General features: G+C 45.0%; 1 protein-coding gene across 2 annotated transcripts; it reads left to right on the forward strand.

Annotated features, from left to right (window-relative positions):
- The first annotated feature begins 3819 nt into the window (after window positions 1-3819).
- Window positions 3820-18448, forward strand: ZNF622 (zinc finger protein 622). 2 transcript variants are annotated; one of them, XM_061129317.1, is made up of 6 exons: window positions 3820-4560; window positions 5462-5725; window positions 5944-6106; window positions 8708-8820; window positions 16901-17044; window positions 18230-18448. In XM_061129317.1, the coding sequence occupies exons 1-6, from the start codon at window positions 3957-3959 to the stop codon at window positions 18355-18357; spliced, it is 1416 nt and encodes a 471-aa protein (XP_060985300.1). In that variant the 5' UTR covers window positions 3820-3956; the 3' UTR covers window positions 18358-18448. The 2 variants fall into 2 exon arrangements, with proteins under 2 accessions (XP_060985300.1, XP_060985301.1); XM_061129318.1 differs by lacking the exons at window positions 16901-17044; window positions 18230-18448 and adding an exon at window positions 16063-16522.
- The last annotated feature ends 291 nt before the right edge of the window (window positions 18449-18739 follow it).

Consider the following 18739-nt stretch of genomic DNA (forward strand, 5'->3'; position numbering starts at 1 on the left):
CAGACGCACCACAACCTGGACCTGGAATTGGCTTCTGAAGTGGGGTCAGTCATGCAGGACTGAGCACTTTGGCCTGTGGGATCTGACTTCATCTCCAGGTAGATAGTGTTAGAATCAAGTTGAACTAGAGGACACTAGCTGGTGCTGGAGAACTGTTTTGTAGTCTGGGAAAAAAACACACGTGTTCCTGGAGATACAGGTAGCGAGGAGAGGTGATAGGAGATACTGAAAACCAGGCAAAAGAATGTAACCTTTGTATGGGCAACAGATAACCATTCTTGAGCAGAAGGAGCGACACAAGAGAAAAGATGGTTGAGGATAATTATTGTAATGATCTGTGTGCTGGAGGGTAGACTAAGAGGAACAAGAAGGCTTTCCAGGAGACCAAGTATTAATAGAATTGCAGCCCTTGGGGAAATTCACATGATGGGGAAAGTAGAGTCCCTTTGAAGGAAAAGTGAAAACACTCCGGTGAGTTTAAAGATGCTGAAATGAGTCATGAAATAGATGGAAAGAGGCAGGGAGGAAATGACCTGAAGAAGGAACAGATGCTTGAAGAACCACAGATATGGAAAAGAGAAAACAGAAATTCTTTACTTAACATAACCATTCTCTGCTTTAATTTTAGAGAAGCTTGAAAATATATATTGTATTGTGTATCCCTGTTGGGTTCATACTAATTACATTTCTTGAGACGGGTATTCAGAGGACTCAGCTATTTTAAAAGATTGTGATAATCTCAAAATAGAATTTTCTGGAATAAAAATCATCACAAAAGATTTGTTCAACACATACTAAACAATCCATATGCCAGCACTGTTCTAAGTTTGGAGTACATAGCAAGGAAAGGAGTCCCTATTCCCAGGGAGCTTGTAATCTGAAGATGGAGAACTAAGCTATAATGGGACCGACTATCCTGGTCTGCCCAGGATGGATGCAGTTCATGGGATACTGGACTTCCAGTGCTAAAACTGGGATATTAGAAACAACAAATCCTAGTGGTGGCCAGTTTCCCTAAGTGGTCCCCAAAGACACCCCATTCATGTACTCACATACTCCCTCCCACACTGATTAGGGCTGACCTTTGTGAGTAACAGCATATTGTAGAAATGGCCGTGTGTGACTTAAAGACATTGTGACTTCCACTTGCTTACTTTGAGGGAAGCCAGTTGCCATGTTACAAGAACACTCAAGCAGCTCCATGGAGGAACCCAAACCCTCCTGCTATCAATGTGCAAACAAGCCTCTTCTGAGGGGATCCACCAGCTACAGTCAGACCTTCAGCTGCCTTAGATTCTTGATGTGACTTAAGCTCTGTCCCCTGAAACTTTATGAAATGGTGAGCCACTCCAACTCCTGACTTACAGAAATGGAAATAAGCAAGGTCTGTTGTTTTCTTGCTAGATGTTAGGGGTAATGTGATATGGAGTAATACATGTCTAGTATGGTGATGTGTAAAGAATGGTAAAAAAAAAAAATTCGCCTGCAATTCAGGAGACCCAGGTTCAATCCCTGGGTCAGGAAGATCCACTGGAGAAGGAAATGGCTACTCACTCCAGTAGTATTGCCTAGAGAATTGTATGGACAGAGGAGCCTGGTGAGCTATAGTCTATGGGGTCACAAACAGCTGGACACCACTGAGCGACTAACACACATATTGCTGTGGAGAAAAGTATGCTTGGGAAAGATGAGCTTGGAGTAGGCACTACTATGACAAAAAGAGGGTGTGGATAGGCCCCTCCTATAAAAGCATTTGGGCAAAAACCTTAAAAGTAGGGGAGCAAGACAGCAATAGTTGATCCAAGCAGAATAGTAAATGATTTCTGAGACGTAATACCAACAAAAGATGCTTGCTTAGCCTTGTTAGAGGAACAACAAAAGTGTCAGTGTGACTGAAGCGGGTAAGCAGGGTCGGGCAGGAGGTCAGACATAGATGTAGCGGGCATCCTAGAATAGAAAGGGAATCCTCTTAGTCACTTTGGGCTTCCCTAGTGGTTCAGGCAGTAAAGAACCTGCCTGTCATGCAGGATTTGATTCCTGGGTTGGGAAGATCCCCTGGAGGAGGGCATGGCAACCCACTCCAGTATTCTTGCCTGGAGAATCCCATGGACAGAGGAGCCTGGTGAGCTGCAGGCCATAGGGTCGCAAAGAATTGGGACACAACTGAAGCAACTTATCACACATGCACAATAAAATACCACAGACTGGGTGGCTTATAAACAACTCCCCCCACCCCCCACCCCCGACACACACACACAGTTCTGGAAGCTGGAAGTCAGGGTGTCAGCATGGTCTGGTGAGGGCCGTCTTTGTAGTCTCAGACTTACTATATCCTTTCCTGGGTCTCTTTTAGAAGACCACTAATCCCATTGGGAGAAATCTGACCTCACACCCTAACACCTCCCAAAACGTCCCCCTTAAATACTATCATCTTGGGCACTGTTTTCAATCTATGAATTGTGGGGGAACACAAACATTCAGACCAGAGCAGGAAGGTGTCTGAATTTTATTGTGAGTCAGGGGAATCCACTGGAAGGTTTTCAGCAAGAAGAATACAAGACTAGACTTGATTTTTTTTTTTTTAAGTCTTTTCTTTGGTGCTCTGGCTCCCTTGTATTCAAAACATGTAACCATTCAATTCTGAAACAGGCTGATTGCTTCAGCCAGGCTGTGCACAGAAGTCTAAGAACTCCCCTTTCCGTCCTCAACAGAAGTGCCTCCTATAGAACTGGGCTGGGACAAAAGAAAGGACGCAGATAACTGAGCATATGAGATGAAGCTAGTGAATATGAAATGAAGTGAGGTGGGCGTTAATTGTAAATTCACTCTGGAATCCCAAGATTTAGTACCAACAAGCCAAGTAAAATGTCTCCTTAAATCCTTTCTCTTGACTACCTGTTGAAATAATGTTCAGGATGTGTGCTGTGCGGGCTAAGCTGCTTCAGTCCTGTCTGGCTCTTTGCGACCCTATGGCTTGTAACCCACCAGGCTCCTCTGTCCATGGGATTCTCCAGTCAAGAATATTGGAGAGGGTTGCCACATCCTTCTCCAGCGGATCTTCCTGACCCAGGGGGTCGAACTCACGTCTCCTTCATTGACAGACGGGTTCTGTACCACTAAGGCCACCTGGGAAGCCCGATATACTGGGTTTAAAAAAAAAAAAAAAAACTGACCATCTTAAGACTTTCTGCTTTCTTAAAACGTGGCTACTGTTAGATTTAAAATGACCTACACGGCCGGGATTCTATTCCTACTGGACAGCGGCTGGACGGGGCTCTGTGCTCCCAGATGCAAACTATTGATCCAGGAGTTTCCCCTGCGCCCTTCATTGGAAGGGCCGCCCCAGTAAGGCCGAGGCTCTAGCCTGGACTCTCTGGTTTTCCTGTGAATTCCCTCAGACTCCAACCTGAGTCTCAGCCCTCGGGGCGAGGGCTCCGGCGGTCCGACCAACGGTCTAACCAGCAGCCCTGGCTTTCGTGACACCCACTCCCGGGGCTGCAGGGGCACGAACTAAAGAGAGTCCTGGACCGTCGGGAGTTCTCCGGACTCCCCAAGCCCCGTTTCCGCGAGGCGGCCCCGCTTCCTGGCCTCAGGTCTCAACTTACAGAAAAAAAACAAACCCAGACAGTGACTCGGCCGGGGCTAGGCCTGTCAATCAAGAACCAGCTCAGGCCACGCCCACTTCTGTTGACTCAACACCCATCTCAGGTCGACTGGGCGGGGCCGGATCCGTCACTGGCTTCCCCTACGTTCCCGGGACGCTCCGCGGCGGGGGCGTGGCTACAGCCTGAGAGGCGGGACTTCCTGTCCGGCTGGGGAGGACACCATTCAGTCCGGAAGTCAGCTCTCAGTCCGGATCTTCGTGGGCCTGAAGGTTTGTGGTGAGAGCGTTTGGTGGGGTCAGGCCTCTGGTCGCTAGATTTCTGCCTCGGTCGCGCTTTATTTCCCGCCTGGCTATGGCGACCTACACCTGCAACACCTGCCGGGCGGTGTTGGAAGACGCGGAGGCGCAGCGGGCCCACTACAAGACAGACTGGCACCGCTACAATCTGAGGCGCAAAGTAGCCGGCATGGCCCCGGTCAGCGCCGAGGGCTTCCAGGAGCGGGTGCGGGCACAGCGGGCCCTGGCGGAGCCGGAGAGCAAGGGCGCGGCCACCTATTGCACCGTCTGCAGTAAGAAGTTTGCCTCCTTCAAGGCCTACGAAAACCACCTCAGGTCCCGGCGGCACGTGGAGCTCGAGAAGCAGGCGGTGAGTCGGAAAGTGGCGCTCATGAACGAGAAGAACTTGGAGAAAGGGCTGGGCGTGGACAGTGTGGACAAGGATGCGGTGAACGTGGCCATCCAGCAGGTCATCAAGGCTCAGCCGTCCACGTCTCCCAAGAAGGCGGCGCCAGCCCCCGAGGCGGAGCCCGGGTGTCCCGTGGCCGCCGGAGGACGTGGGACTCAGCCGCGAGACCCGGGCGAGAAACCTCCCCGGCTGCAGTGGTTTGAACGGCAGGCGAAGAAGTTGGCGAAACAGCAGGGGGAGGAAGAGAGTGAGGAAGACCTGGATGGGGACGGTAAGGACCGGCCTGGGGGGCGGGTCAAGGGAGGGGTTGGTCCTCCCTCAGGTTTTCAGTTTATCCTTGAGGTTGGAGCGGGGCGGTGTCAGTTTTTAAGTGATGATGATGAGTGAAGGTGGTTTCCATGCTTTCTGAACTGATTGGTGTGGCCAGCATCCTTAGAAGGCATTTTGTCAGTTCAGTCAGTCAGTTGTCAGTTCAGTCGCGCAGTCGTGTCCGTCTCTTTGCGACCCTATGGACTGCAACACGCCAGACCTCCCTGTCCATCACCAACTCCTGGAGTCTACTCAAACTCATGTCCACCGCATCCGTGATGCCATCCAGCCGTCTCATCCTCTGTCATCCCCTCACTGTTGTATTAAATAGATTCGGATACTGAAACCTTAAGATGAGGGGAGGGTGAGAATTAGCTTAGTATATATTTGTAGAATGAATAGATCCTTTCTCTGTTTATTGAGTGGGGAGATTTTTAACATATGCAGAGGGGTACACATTACCCCCCACACTTTCTGATGTAGAATGTGTTATTTCTATTGGATATCTAGTTATGATGGCTTTGCACTTAGCATAGTTTGATAAAACCGTGAACTGAGAGGTTCAGAATCAGCTAGCTAACCTGAAACGTGAGGTTTGAGCCTTCAACCTAGCTTCCTTGACTTGGTGAGTTTTTTGTTTTTTTCCTTCCCCTGTGGCATCTCACATCCCACATCCCACTAACACGGACTGAAAGTGTTCATATATACGTAGGAAAGGAGCCAAAGCCCCCTTCAAGGGGTTTACTGTGCCCTGAACAAGGAAGACTAAGGCTTTCCTTAGCCTTGCAGGCTGGTGAGTGGTAAATGAATAGCTAACACTGACATCTTCAACTAATTTTGTTTTCGAAATCTCTGGCTTGAAGATTGGGAGGATATTGATTCTGATGAGGACTTGGAATGTGAGGATGCTGAAGCCACGGAGGAAGAGGAGGAAGAGCAGGATGCAGAGGAGGAAGAGGCAGGAGGAAGCACCCCCCTTGGTGCCATTCCCATAACGGACTGCTTGTTTTGTCCACATCACTCAAGCTCCCTCACGAAGAATGTGGCTCATATGACCAAAGTCCACAGCTTCTTTATTCCTGATGTAGAATATCTTTCAGATCTTAAGGGACTGATTAAATATTTGGGTGAGTATAATGTTCTTTTCTTTTTTAATGATGAAACACTGCATTATTGGGGGACATTAACTTTGTGTTTTTCACCAGTCTTGAATTGAATGACCTGCTGATTATGTGAAAATCAAAAACTTGGTGCCTGTTTTTTGGATTGTGATGAGATAGATGATGAGATATAATCTGGCTGCAAAAAGCTGCTTTCATATCTTTTTCTCAACTTATTTTTCCAGGAGAGAAAGTTGGTGTTGGGAAGATTTGCTTGTGGTGCAACGAGAGAGGGAAGTCCTTCTACTCCACAGAGGCGGTACAGGCGCACATGAATGACCGGAGTCACTGTAAGCTCTTCACAGATGGGGACGCTCTGTTGGAATTTGCGGACTTCTATGATTTTAGGTCAGTTTGGTTTGTAACAGGGAGCGAAGCAAACTGATCACATTTGCATTGGATTCACCTGTGCCCCTACCTGTAACTGTGTCTGGCTCTGTCAGATATCCTATTCTTAATACCCTCTTAGAACACTTTTGTAAGAGGTGGTTATTTCCTGTCATTTTGTAAATGAGAAACTGAGTATCACAGAGTTAAACACACATATCTTACAAAGAGACGATCTCAGGCCCAAACTGTAAGTTTGTCTGGTTTGAAAACTGATTTTTGTCTGTTGTGGTGTCAACAGTCCGAAGTTCAGTTTCGCCTAAACAGTTGGCTCTTGGTGTCAGAGTGCCTATGACCTAGCACAGGTGTGCTTTGCAAGCAGGTGTGTGTCATGACCCTGCCAGGAGTACAGAGTCCACCTGATACAGGTGTTCGGAAAAGTCCTGGTCTGTTAAGTTGTCCTTTTGCATTTTCCTCCTGATTTCTCATTTCTCACTTGTCCTGACAGATTTTCATTATAGCCACTTTGATGGCTGTGTAGGGGTAAAAGTGGCGGCTCTGTAGGAGTATCCATTGTGGTTTTGATGTGCATTTCCCTGATGAGAACTAATGCAGTTGAGAACCTTTTTAAATGTATGTTAACTGGGTATCTTAACCACTCAGATATCTCTTGTGAAGTGTCCGATCTAGTCTTTTGTCCATTCCTGTCGACTTATCTGCCTTACTGTTAACATTTTAGTGTGAGTTTTCCCAATTATTTTCTGTGTGTATTTGTGAAAGACAGAGATTCTTCTAGAACTACAGTGTCTTAATTTGCTAATTTCTAGATGTACTCGTGTCACTCTTTGGGGTAATTAAATTAAACATTAAAAAATTCAGTTCTTCAGTTGCACCACCCACATTTCAAGACCTATGCTTAAAAGCACATGTGCTTTGAAAGTAGCTACCATACTGGACACGCAGACTGAAGATTTGTATCATCACAGAGTTCTCCTGGACTATGCTGTTCTAGAACTTGTTTCTGTAAGGATTTAAATTGAGGAGAGCTGCATCTCCAACTGTACAGTCTCCTCCTCTTCCCCTGTTTGCCAGCCCTCCTTGAGAGAAACAAATAACACAGGTAAAAGAATTGTTATAGGTTATTTGCTCACTGTTTTTAAGAACAGTTTTGGGTTCTGAACAAAACTGGGCAGAAGGTATAGCAGTTTCTTATGTACTCCTTACCCCACAAGTGCATAGCCTCCCTCATTATCAGCATCCCCCAGAGGCACATATGTTGCAGTTGATGAACCAAGTTGACCCGCCAGTTATCACTGAAAGTCCGTAGTTTAGTGTTCACTCTTGGTGTTGTCTACTCTGTGAGTGTGGACAGATGTACATATAATGACATGTATCCACCGTTAGAGTAGTTTTATTGGCTTACAGATCCTCTGTATTCTGCCTGTTCATCATTCTCCTCCACCCGACCCATAGAAAACAGTGATACTTAATGTCTCCTTATTTTTGCCTTTTCCAGAATATTGTATGGTTAGAATTGTACAGTATGTAGGCTTTTTAGGTTTCTTTCACTGCTTCTTTCACAGTAACATGCTTTTAAGGTTCTTCTGTGTCTTTTCATGGCCCACTAGCTCATTTTTTTGTGTGTGTATAATCCAAAACTATTCCCTTGCATGGATGTACCACAGTTTATTATTAGTCACCTCTTGAAGTCCATGTTGGTTTCTTCCAAGTTTGAGGAGTTTGGGTAAATCTTCTGTAATCCATGTGCAGGTTTTTGTATGGACAGAAGTTTTTGACTCCTTAGGATAAATCCAAGCAGCAGGCTGGGTCTTATGGTAAGAGTATGTTTGGTTTTGCAAGAAGTGGCCAGCTCTTCCAAGGTGGCTGTGCCCTTCTGAATCCCTGCTGGCAAGAAGGATTCTTGCTGCCCAGACCCTCCCCAGCCTTAGATGTTCCGGGTCTGGGCCATTCTGATAGGTGTGTAGTGGTATCTCTGTGTTTTAATTTCCATTTTTCTGATTACATATACTGTGGGGCATCTTTTTTATATGCTTATTTGCCATATGTTTTTTCTTAGGAGTCTGTTGAGGTCTTTGGCCCATTTTTGGCCAAATGGGTTATTTTCTTACCGTTGAGTTTTAAGAGTCCTTTTTACATTTGGATAACAGTCCTTAACAGCTGTGTCTTCTGTCAATACTTTCTCCAAGTCTTCATCTTGTATTTTAATTCTCTTGATACCATTTTCACAGAGCAGAAGTTTTTAATTTGGATGAAGTTTAGCTGATCAATTCTTTCTTTCATGAACTATGCCTTTTGTGTCTTGCCTAAAAAGTCATCACCAAACCCTAAGTCATCCAGGTTTTCTCCTGTATTGTTTTCTAGGACTTGTTATAGTTTTGTATTTTACCTTTAAATCTGGGATCCAATTTGAACTCATAGACTGTGTGCTTACTTTACTAAAGAGAAAATGCTAGCAAATTGATTTCTCTCCAGAAGCTTTCAGTGTAGTCCCTGCAGATGTTAACCCCCACCTGCCACCCCTTTAGTGATCTAGTAGGTTTGCAGTATTTTAGTGAGATTTGGGGTCTTGGTCTGTGTGCTAATGGCATTCCACGATTCCAGGAGTAGCTACCCAGATCACAAAGAAGGTGAGGAACATGATAAGACTGAAGAGCTGCCCTCAGAAAAGACCCTGGATTATGACGATGAAACCATGGAGCTGATTCTCCCTTCCGGTAAGTGCGTTTGTCCAGAATATGAAGCTTCGCGCCACTGAGATTATCAGAGAAGTGTGTTCCCATCACTTCCCTTCCATGCTGTGGGGAGAGAACCTACAACTTCACGTGTTTGTTTATGTTCCCTTGGACAAGGTAAACTCTGAGAAGGGCCCCAAAGCTCTGATTTAGCTGTTTTGTTTAAATTGCATCAGTGTTTTCCTCTGTTGTGATTTCCTCTGTTGTGATCCTTCCTTTGTTGTGATTTATAATGCTTTAATTAGCCATTTCCTTTCTTTTCAATACATAAATGTTTTGTATTCTGTTTATTAACTAGTTTTTTGGCTCCATCTGAATTTTTCTTGTTAAACTTGACTTTGCCCTTATTCCTTGAACTAATTCCTGTTTCCATGGTTGTTCAGACTTGAATGTGTTAGTCTGGCATGGTTGGAAATGATTGACAGCACCTACGCTTCCTGTTCATATTCTGGGTGCAGGGAGAGGCTTGGAGTATTGATTTCTGCCTTCTCCTTTGGGGAACAGGATTCATAATGGTAGAATTTTGTCCCAGATATGAAAAAAGGAAGGAAAACTATGAATATGAGAAGTGTGAAATGTTGTTTATAGTGTTATGCTTAGCTGATAGGAATGGGAACAGCTAGGGGATATACATTTAAAAAGGTCAGGGAATGGAATGCTAAGATAATAAGGTCCTAATAATATATTTACTGGGAGGTTAGCATATTCAGGCAGATATATTATTTTATCTTTAGATCAAGTCTGTGAGTTAGATTCTGTTGTCCTTCATTGACATATGAGCCACCTGAAGCTTAGACAGGATAATTTGCCTGAGATCGTGGACCTCATCAGCGAAGAGCTCATTCCACCTTTCCTCCACTGCCTGGGAGATTTGCTGTAACGGTGGGGGTGGGAGCAGCCATGCTGCCAGTGGAGTATCGTCTGCCATGAAGGAGCCACCTTGTGCTCTTTGCTACCCACATGGAATGTTGCTGTTTAGGTACAGACAGCCCTGCTTAGCCCAGAGTAATAACCTTCTAAGGTGAAGGGCAGCTTTATACAGTGACAGTTGGAGGAAAGTGCCGGCAGAACCTGTCTTGAACATGTAACTCCTCTACAGTGATAAGAAAGCTATAATGCAGCAGAATATTGTGGCCCACACAATACACAGTAGCAAAACAGGCTTAAGTGTATCACAAGGGATCTATTCTCATCTTCCCCTGGTGAAAATACTAATGCAGAACCTCAGAAATAAGTTTGATAACTTCTTTTTCTAAAACTGTTTGCTTGGGCCCTTATTTTATTAGGCTTCCCTTCCTTGCATGCTAAGTCACTTTAGTCATGTCCGACTCTTTGGGACTGTATGGAACCCAGCAGGGTTCTTTACCACTAGTTCCACCTGGGAGACTAAGATCACAGTAGACTTTGAGAAAGTGAGTGAGCTGGTCCCTGACAGCAGTGTCTGGCTGTAACAGGATCACTAGGAATGTGGGCTTCGTTTTGCAGCCACTTTACTTTAGCACTTTTCATTACAAAAGTCTGCTCAACAGTGAGCATATCCTATTTAAGAATATAGCCTATTTTGAGAGAAATTTTCACCTGGACTTAAAAGTTCAGAAGCTTCAAGACTCCTTACCTATCTGGACAACATATTGCCAGGAGTGATCCAGTCTCCTCAGGTTTGCCAAAGCCAAAACTGGGTGTCTTCTCAGGATTCTTTATTCCTCTCCTAAATCCAGATGGTGACTAATTGCAGTTCCTATATGGGTTTTGAATATTTTTTCTTTTTTTAATTCTTATCTATTTGTCTGTGTTACCACGAAAGGTTCCTGTCTGGCCTTCTCCAATCTGATTTCCACTTGGCCACCAGAACATTCCGTCTAAAACAAACACCATTCTGTTATATTTTCTTTTCCCTCTGGAATTCCCAGGGGGAGTCCTGGCCTTCAGGGTCACTTTGTCACCCAGTGTCTTTGGGCACTTCCTTTTCCTGCCCACGTGAAGTTTCCCTCTTTCTGGGCCTTTGCACATGCGCTGCCTCTGTCTTCCTCTGAGACTCAAGTTGGGTTCCCCGCTCCAGGAGGCTGAGCTCAGCTCCCGCCCTAGGTGAGGACAGTCTCCTCTGCTCCTGTGACGCTCGCATGGCCTTCGTGATGGGTCTCTTTTTCTTGGTACTTCTTGACTCGCTTGCCTTTTGTTCCTGTTACTATGAGGACCAAACTGGCTTCTTTCATCTCAGCACAGCGCCTCAGACACACGGGAGCCACGTAAACGTCTGTTGACTGAGTTTCTGGAAGGTTGGAGGTGACTTAAAGCAAGGTGACTTCCCTGGGCCTGCCACAGGGCAGGTAAAGAGAGCCGAAGGAGCCCTCCTGGGATCCAGTGTGGCCTCGGGGACCAAGAATCATATTTGCCTAACGCCCCAGGTGGCAGATTGCTCTGCCTGTTCATCACACAATCAAAGAAGAAAGGGCCATGAGATTAACTTGTAGGTCCAGTTATTTTTAAGATATTTTTTTATGTGGACTTTTTTTTTTTTTTAAGAAATCTTTATTGAATTTGTTACAACATTGCTTCTGTTTTATATTTTGAATCAGTGGCAAGTGGTATCTTAGCTCCCTAACCAGGGATCGAACCCACACCTTCTGCATTGGAAGGCAAAATCTTAACCATTGGACTTCCAGGGGAGTCCTACTCTTGTGTTTTTAAAACATGAACTTCCTAACTGACAGCCGCAGGTCCACATACCGAGTCATGCTGGTTTAAAGTGTCGGATGGTGACTTCAGGGCAGCTCTTGAGGGAGACTTGGCAGTAGTGAGTGACCCTTGTGGTCCTGGAGTACCAGGCAGTGCTGTACGTTATACAGCCTCTGGAGAGACCTCACCGATGGCCAGGTACTGCCCCAACTCGGGGTAACTGTGCTCTGCACATCTCTTCCTGGGACATTTTCCTGGGTCATAACGGCATCAAGTAACCTGTGTGGCCACACAGATTTTTTTGACCATGTGGATAAGTGTATTTTTTTTTTCTTTTTTTTTGGGGGGGGAGAGTCTATATGTAGTATCTAAAAAGCACATGTGACCTGGAGCCAGAAAAAGAACTATCTAAATATACATCATTCATTGCCTTCCTGGGTCTTCTTCACAGATGAGTGACTTCTGAAACCTTATAATAGAATTCATTTAAATAACAATACTACATGGCTTTCTTAGTGAACCAGAAACTAGCAATATTCTGAAATTTTTTTCAGCTCTACAGGTACATATACTTTTACTATCTCATTTTAAAAACCAGTCATCCTCTGGTCAGTCTTAGTTGTAATGAGATATGACAGTGTCTCGTCCATTGATTTTCTCCCTCAATACTGGTTTGGTTTTTTTTTAATGAACCAAGGAAATAGGAACTCTCAAATAAACACTGTTTAGACATATAGTGGTATTATGGCAGTATATTCAATAACGTGGTTATTTCTTTGAACAAACTCACCATTCAGAAACCTCTGATTATGCTCAGTTATATGACTGGGTCAGTGTGGACGTTAGCATGAAGCAGATTTGAAAAGGATTCTAATGTGGAGAGCATCAGTTCAGTTCAGTCATTCAGTCGTGTCTGACTTTGTGACCCCATGAACTGCAGCACGCCAGGCCTCCCTGTCCATCACCAACTCCCGGAGTTCACCCAAACCCATGTCCATTGAGTCAGTGATTCCATCTAACCATCTCATCCTCTGTTATCCCCTTCTCCTCCTTCCCTCAATCTTTCCCAGCATCAGGGTCTTTCCAAATGAGTTAGCTCTTCACATCAGGTGGCCGAAGTATTGGAATTTCAGCTTCAATATCAGTCCTTCCAGTGAACACCCAGGACTGATTTCCTTTAGGATGGACTGGTTGGATCTCTTGTAGTCTAAGGGATTCTCAAGAGTTTTCTTCAACAGCACAGTTCAAAAGCATCAATTCTTCAGCACTCAGCTTTCTTTATAGTCCAACTCGCACATTCATACATGACTACTGGAAAAGCCATAGCCTTGACTAGATGGACCTTTGTTGACAAAGTAATGTCTCTGCTTTTCAATAAGCTGTCTAGGTTGTTCATAACTTTCCTTCCAAGGAGTAAGCGTCTTTTAATTTCATGACTGCAATCACCATCTGCAGTGATTTTGGAGCCCAGAAAAATAAAGTCAGTCACTGTTTCCCCATCTATTTGCCATGAAGTGATGGGACCGGATGCCATGATCTTAGTTTTCTGAATGTTGAGCTTTAAGCCAACTTTTTCACTCTCCTCTTTTACTTTCGTCAAGAAGCTTTTTAGTTCCTCTTCACTTTCTGCCATAAGGGTGGTGTCATCTGCATATCTGAGGTTATTGATATTTCTCCCGACAATCTTATTTCAGCCTGTGCTTCCGCCAGCCCAGCATTTCTCATGATGTACTCTGCATATAAGTTAAACAAGCAGGGTGACAATATACAGCCTTGATGTACTCTGAATCAGTCTGTTGTTCCATGTCCAGTTTTAACTGTTGCTTCCTGACCTGCATACAGGTTTCTCAAGAGGCAGGTCAGGTGGTCTGGTATTCCCATCTCTTTCATAATTTTCCACAGTTTATTGTGATCCACACAGTCAAAGGCTTTGGCTTAGAGAGCATAGTGATATTTAATCAACTACCCTTAGTAGAGTCTACGTAAAACTGGTTTCAAAACCAGCAAGTAGTTGGGATTCCTTGACTGTAGTTGCTTCAGGTCAAGTTCAGTTCAGTCGCTCAGTCGTGTCTGACTCTTTGCAATCCCATGGACTGCAGCACACCAGACCTCCCTGTCCATCACCAAATCTTGGAGCTTGCTCAAACTCATGTCCATTGAGTTGGTGATGCCATCCATCTCATCCTTTGTCATCCCCTTCTCCTCCTGCCTTCAGTATTTCCCAGCATCAGGGTCTCTTCCAAGGAGTCAGTTCTTTGCATCAGGTGGCCAGAATGTTGGAGTTTCAGCTTCAGCATCAGTCTTTCCAATGAATATTCAGGACTGATCTCCTTTAGGATGGACTGGTTGGATCTCCTTGCAGTCCAAGGGACTCTGAAGAGTCTTTTCCAACACCACAATTCAAAAGGATCAATTCTTCGGCGCTCAGCTTTCTTTATAGTCCCAACTCTCACATCCCCATACATGACTGCTGGAAAAACCATAATTTTGACTAGATGGACTTTTGTTTGCAAAGTAATATCTCTGCTTTTTAGTATGCTGTCTAGGTTTGTCACAGCTTTTCTTCCAAGGAGCAAGCATCTTTGAATTTCATGGCTGCAGTCACCATCTGCAGTGATTTTGGAGCCCGAGAAAATACAAGTCTGTCACTGTTTGCATTGTTTCCCCATATATTTGCCATGAAGTGATGGGACCAGATGCCGTGATCTTGATGATTCCAGAGGCAGTGACATAGAGCATCCAGTAGAGGGCGCCGTGAGCATTCATTTCCAAGACTGGTCGGCTCTGTTCCCCCTTAGCTCTTCCTGCTTCTTAGTGGAGCAGATTGGTGTGAGGACATCTCCAGTTAGTTGCTGACTAGCCAGAAGAATCTGCCACTGAATCCACAAGAGATACATAATCAATCTTAGGGAAATTACTGTTAGAGATACTTTCTTTTTCACTGTCTAATGTCAAATGTTAGGCTATTTGTTAAGTAGGAGTAGACAGTCTTTTTCGTTTTAATTGAGGTATAGTTGATTTATGCTGTTGTGTGAGTTTCTGGTGTACAGCAAAATGATTCTACATTTTACATATGTGTATATATATGTGTGTGTGTGCTTGTTCATTTTTTCCGTTATAATTTATTACAGGATATTGAATATAGTTCGCTGTGCTGTACAGTAGGACATTGTTGTTTATCTGTTTTACACATAGTAGTTTGTACCTGCTGCTACAGATACAAAGCCCTGATTTCTCCTTCACTGACCCCCTTTCCTCTTCAGGAACCATAAGCTTGTTTTCTATGTCCCTGAGTCTGCTCTGTTTTATTAGGAAGGTCATTTGTATCGTATTTTAGATGAGGAGTGGATAGTCTTGTAAGCAGTTATTACTGTGGCAGAAGATAGACGGGCAGGTGGGAGCTGCAGCCTGACTCTGATGCGTCCCACCTGCTGTGGACAGGCGCGCTGCCTTCTGTCAGGAGTCCTCGGTGAGGGCCTTCAGGCTGAGCTCTGCTCCCGCTCCTGTCCCTGCCACAGCACGCGGAGCTCTAAACACCATGTCAGAAACCTTGGCATTGATTCACGAGACCTCTTCAAGCATGTTTTAAAAGACAGCCTTCAAGAATACGTATTTCTAAATGCTGCTTACGAAAGTAAATAAATCAATTTAGTAAGTCCTAATGAGCAGCATTATCATTTAATGATTCTGAGGAAATCACTGTTGCAAACTCAGAGCATCCTGACCTACATTATAAATAGAAAGTCGTCATCAGCACTCTGGGCTTTCCTGCTAGAGCCTCCATGTAAGTGCGAGCCTTCTCCATCCCCGTGTCTCACTTGCTTCTGGTGGTCTGGGGGCTTTGTTAACTCTTCTGCCACCAGAGCAATCAGGTCCAGGGAGATGTCTTTCATCCATGTTAGTATCCAGAGACCACAACATCCTGGAGTTGAAAATTTCCTTTTTTGCCGTCTCCTGAGTCTGGTTTCAAATCAATCACTTGGAAGTAATCACTTATTCATATCTGCGTAGGGAGCAAAATGTTGCCCAGGTAGCTTGTCAAGTACCGGGGCTTCACACAAAATAACCTGATAGGGTTTTTTCTAGTAGGTTAAAAATCTAGATCCTAAAAGCAAATATAGACATCTATAATAGTTATAGTATTCCATTCATGGTCTTTCTACCCAGAAAACTTCCAACATTTAGGAAGTAGTAGGTGGGGGTTTCTCCACCTCAGCACTGTGCGCGCTTTGGGCCAGATGATTCTTTGTGGAGGGGCTGTCCTGTGTCCTGTAAGGTGTTTGGCCAAATCCGTGGCCTCGACCCGCTGGACGTCGGGAGCTTCCCTCTACCTGTGACAACCAGCAGTGACTCCAGTCATTGCCTCGTGTCCTCTGAGGATAAAGTCACCCCTATTTGAGAAGCACCGCATTAGAGAATGTTAGCAAAGGAAAAGTGGATTGGCTTCTCTTCTAAACCCGGACTGTGGCTTGTAGAACTAAACATCAGGCCATTATTGGTGCTAAGTCTTTTTTCTAGGAAAGAAAGTTAAAATTCCTTGTCTCCTAGGATCCTGTTACCTGTATTAGTAGGGACGGCCATGTGAATTTCTATGGAGGCGTATTGTAAGTATGGATGCTGCATTTTTCACCTGATAGTGACTTGCCATTATCTCTGTTTTTTAATGTCTCTGCTGTTTTTTTTTCCTCCTTTAGCCGTAGACTTAATTGGTTGAATATTTGCCATTATTATTCTATACACAAATTTTAATTTCTTACAAAACTCTATATTCCATCTTGCTAGGTCACTTCACTCTGTGTTTTGTGCCACATTTCCAGCAAGAAGTATTTCCCCAAATCACAATCTGCCTGGTTGTATGTTGTTGTTGCTTAGCTGTTAAGTTGTGTGCGACTCTGCAATGCCATGGACTGTTCTGTCCATGAGACTTCCCAGGCAAGAATACTGGAGTGGGTTGCCATTTCCTCCTCCAGGGTCTTTTTTTTTTTTTTTTTTTTAATAAATATTTATTTACTCATTGATTTGGCTACACCAGGTCTTAGTTGCAAACTCGGGATCTTTAGTTGTGGCATGTGAACTCTTAGTTGCAGCATGTGGGATCTAGTTCCCTGCCCAGGAATCGAACCTGAGCCCTCTGCTTTGGGAGCACGGAGTCTTAGCCACTGGACCACAGGGGATGTCCCTCAGTGTCTCTGCTCCAGTTTTCCTTCTTTCCCTCATTGGTTAACATACAGCTTCATCTTCAGCTGGTAGAACAGTGTTTTTTTTCTGGCACATGCGTTTTCCAGCTAGATGAAAGTGAAAAGTGATTTGGAAAGCCTTTGCTTTGTAACTCTGCTTTGAAAAATGATCCAATTCCATGCTTCAGTACTGTTCTTTTGAAAACCAGGTGCCAGGGTGGGTCATCGCTCCTTGATGAGATACTACAAACAGCGGTTTGGCTTGTCGAGAGCTGTGGCGGTTGCTAAGAATCAGAAGGCTGTGGGCCGGGTCCTGCAGCAGTACAGAGCCCTGGGATGGACTGGCAGCACAGGTACGTCTGTGGGGACCTCCCGGGCCAGCCCAGGAACTGCGTTACACAAAGGGCCCGGGTGACATGGTTCTCTTCACTCTGTCCTTTTGGGTCGTCTCTGGGGGAAACTTAACCTTCTTGGCCTATGACCACTTGAGATATATATGGCAATAAGCCCAAAACTCCATGACTTAAGAACTTCATATTCCCCAGCACAGTAGCTTTTTAAAACTGCCTGTAAACCAGTAAGTTTTTTTAGGAGGTATAATTACAAAAATAATTGCTTAACAATCATCAAAGGTTGAAATTCTAGAGGTTATATAGAGGAATTAAATAATGTCCTTGAGGCAATAAAGTTTGAGCTGTGGAGTCAAACATGACTTATCTGATATAGGTTCTTATATAAAGAGTCTGAGTAATTTAATTAATCGAAGCCTCTGCTTTCTCACTGATAAAATGGAGGAGGTATTAATAATATCTACTTAGAGAGTTGTGCGGGTTGAATGTCATAAAGCATGTATGACATAGTACATGCACATAATAAAGGCCGGCTATCATCCTTCGTTTTGAAACTTTTCCTTAGAAAGCTTAGTGAGTCTCAGAGGGCTAGAGCAAGCTACTGAAATTGTTCAGCTTTGGAACATCATTTGTATGAAATTATTTAAATCTATTCTGATGTCTGCTGAGTGCAGCTCGTTTTGCTTGGATCTTCAAGGAGAACGTCAGTCCCCTGAAAACAGGAGAGAGGGGAGAGGTGCTTTCCGATAGCCTGGAAGGTGCTGGCACTGAAGTCCGTTGTCAGTGCCTCTGTGTTTATATATACACGTGGGTTCCCTCACTGGGACTCCCTGGGAGCTGTGAGGCCACTTAAATGTAGTAGACAGACTTCCTTTTAGTCTTGTCAGGAATTCTTGTCTGACTTGGTTTATGGTCTGCCTTTCTCTGTGCCTTTGGTGAGTGGGCTTCACCTTTTGGGCTTCTAGACCTTTCCAGATGATGAAAACTGAAGAGGCATGTGTATAGAGAGAGCAGTCCTGGTGCACGTCACCCCCCAGGGCTCGTTGGATGGAGACATCAGATAATAGCTCCTGTTTAAATATTAGTGTCCACTTACCCGAAACCAGCTTTGATTCTCTGCCAAGTTGGGTTTTCTCTGGTCACAGCTCACAGCCCTTTGCCTCATTCTCATCCCCTTCCCAACCCCAGGAGCAGCTCTGGTGCGCCAGCGGGACATGCAGTATGTCCAGAGGATGAAGTCAAAGTGGATGCTAAAGATGGGGATGAAGAACAACGCCACCAGGCAGATGCACTTCCGGCCCCAGGTGCTGTTCTGATCGGCCAGGGGCTGATCGAACCACGGGCCTTCTGCTGCTACTTCCCCTGTACTTCCTCAGTCCTGACCTGATAATAAAAGTCAGGATCACATTGGCTCTCGCGTGTCTTTTTTGGACAGAGTTGAGGGGTCATCTTTTCACCCAGTGAGTACTGTCTCCACTGGACGCAGGCCCTGCCCTGCTCCTGAGAGATGCTGTGTAGTCTCGGCGTGGGGCTGGTTTAGGGCTGTCAGAGTAGCATGGGGGACTCAGGAGTGACTTGTCTGCTCTGAGCCTGGCTTAACGTTCAGAGGGACACCTTGCTGTGTCCTGAAGCCACAACCCGCATTAGGTGCTTTGAAGCTTCTGGGGGAACAGAGTGGAGTGTCCCTCATTGGAACAT

The sequence above is a fragment of the Dama dama genome, chromosome 25 (genome assembly GCF_033118175.1).
Source record: "Dama dama isolate Ldn47 chromosome 25, ASM3311817v1, whole genome shotgun sequence".
NCBI lineage: Eukaryota > Metazoa > Chordata > Mammalia > Artiodactyla > Cervidae > Dama > Dama dama.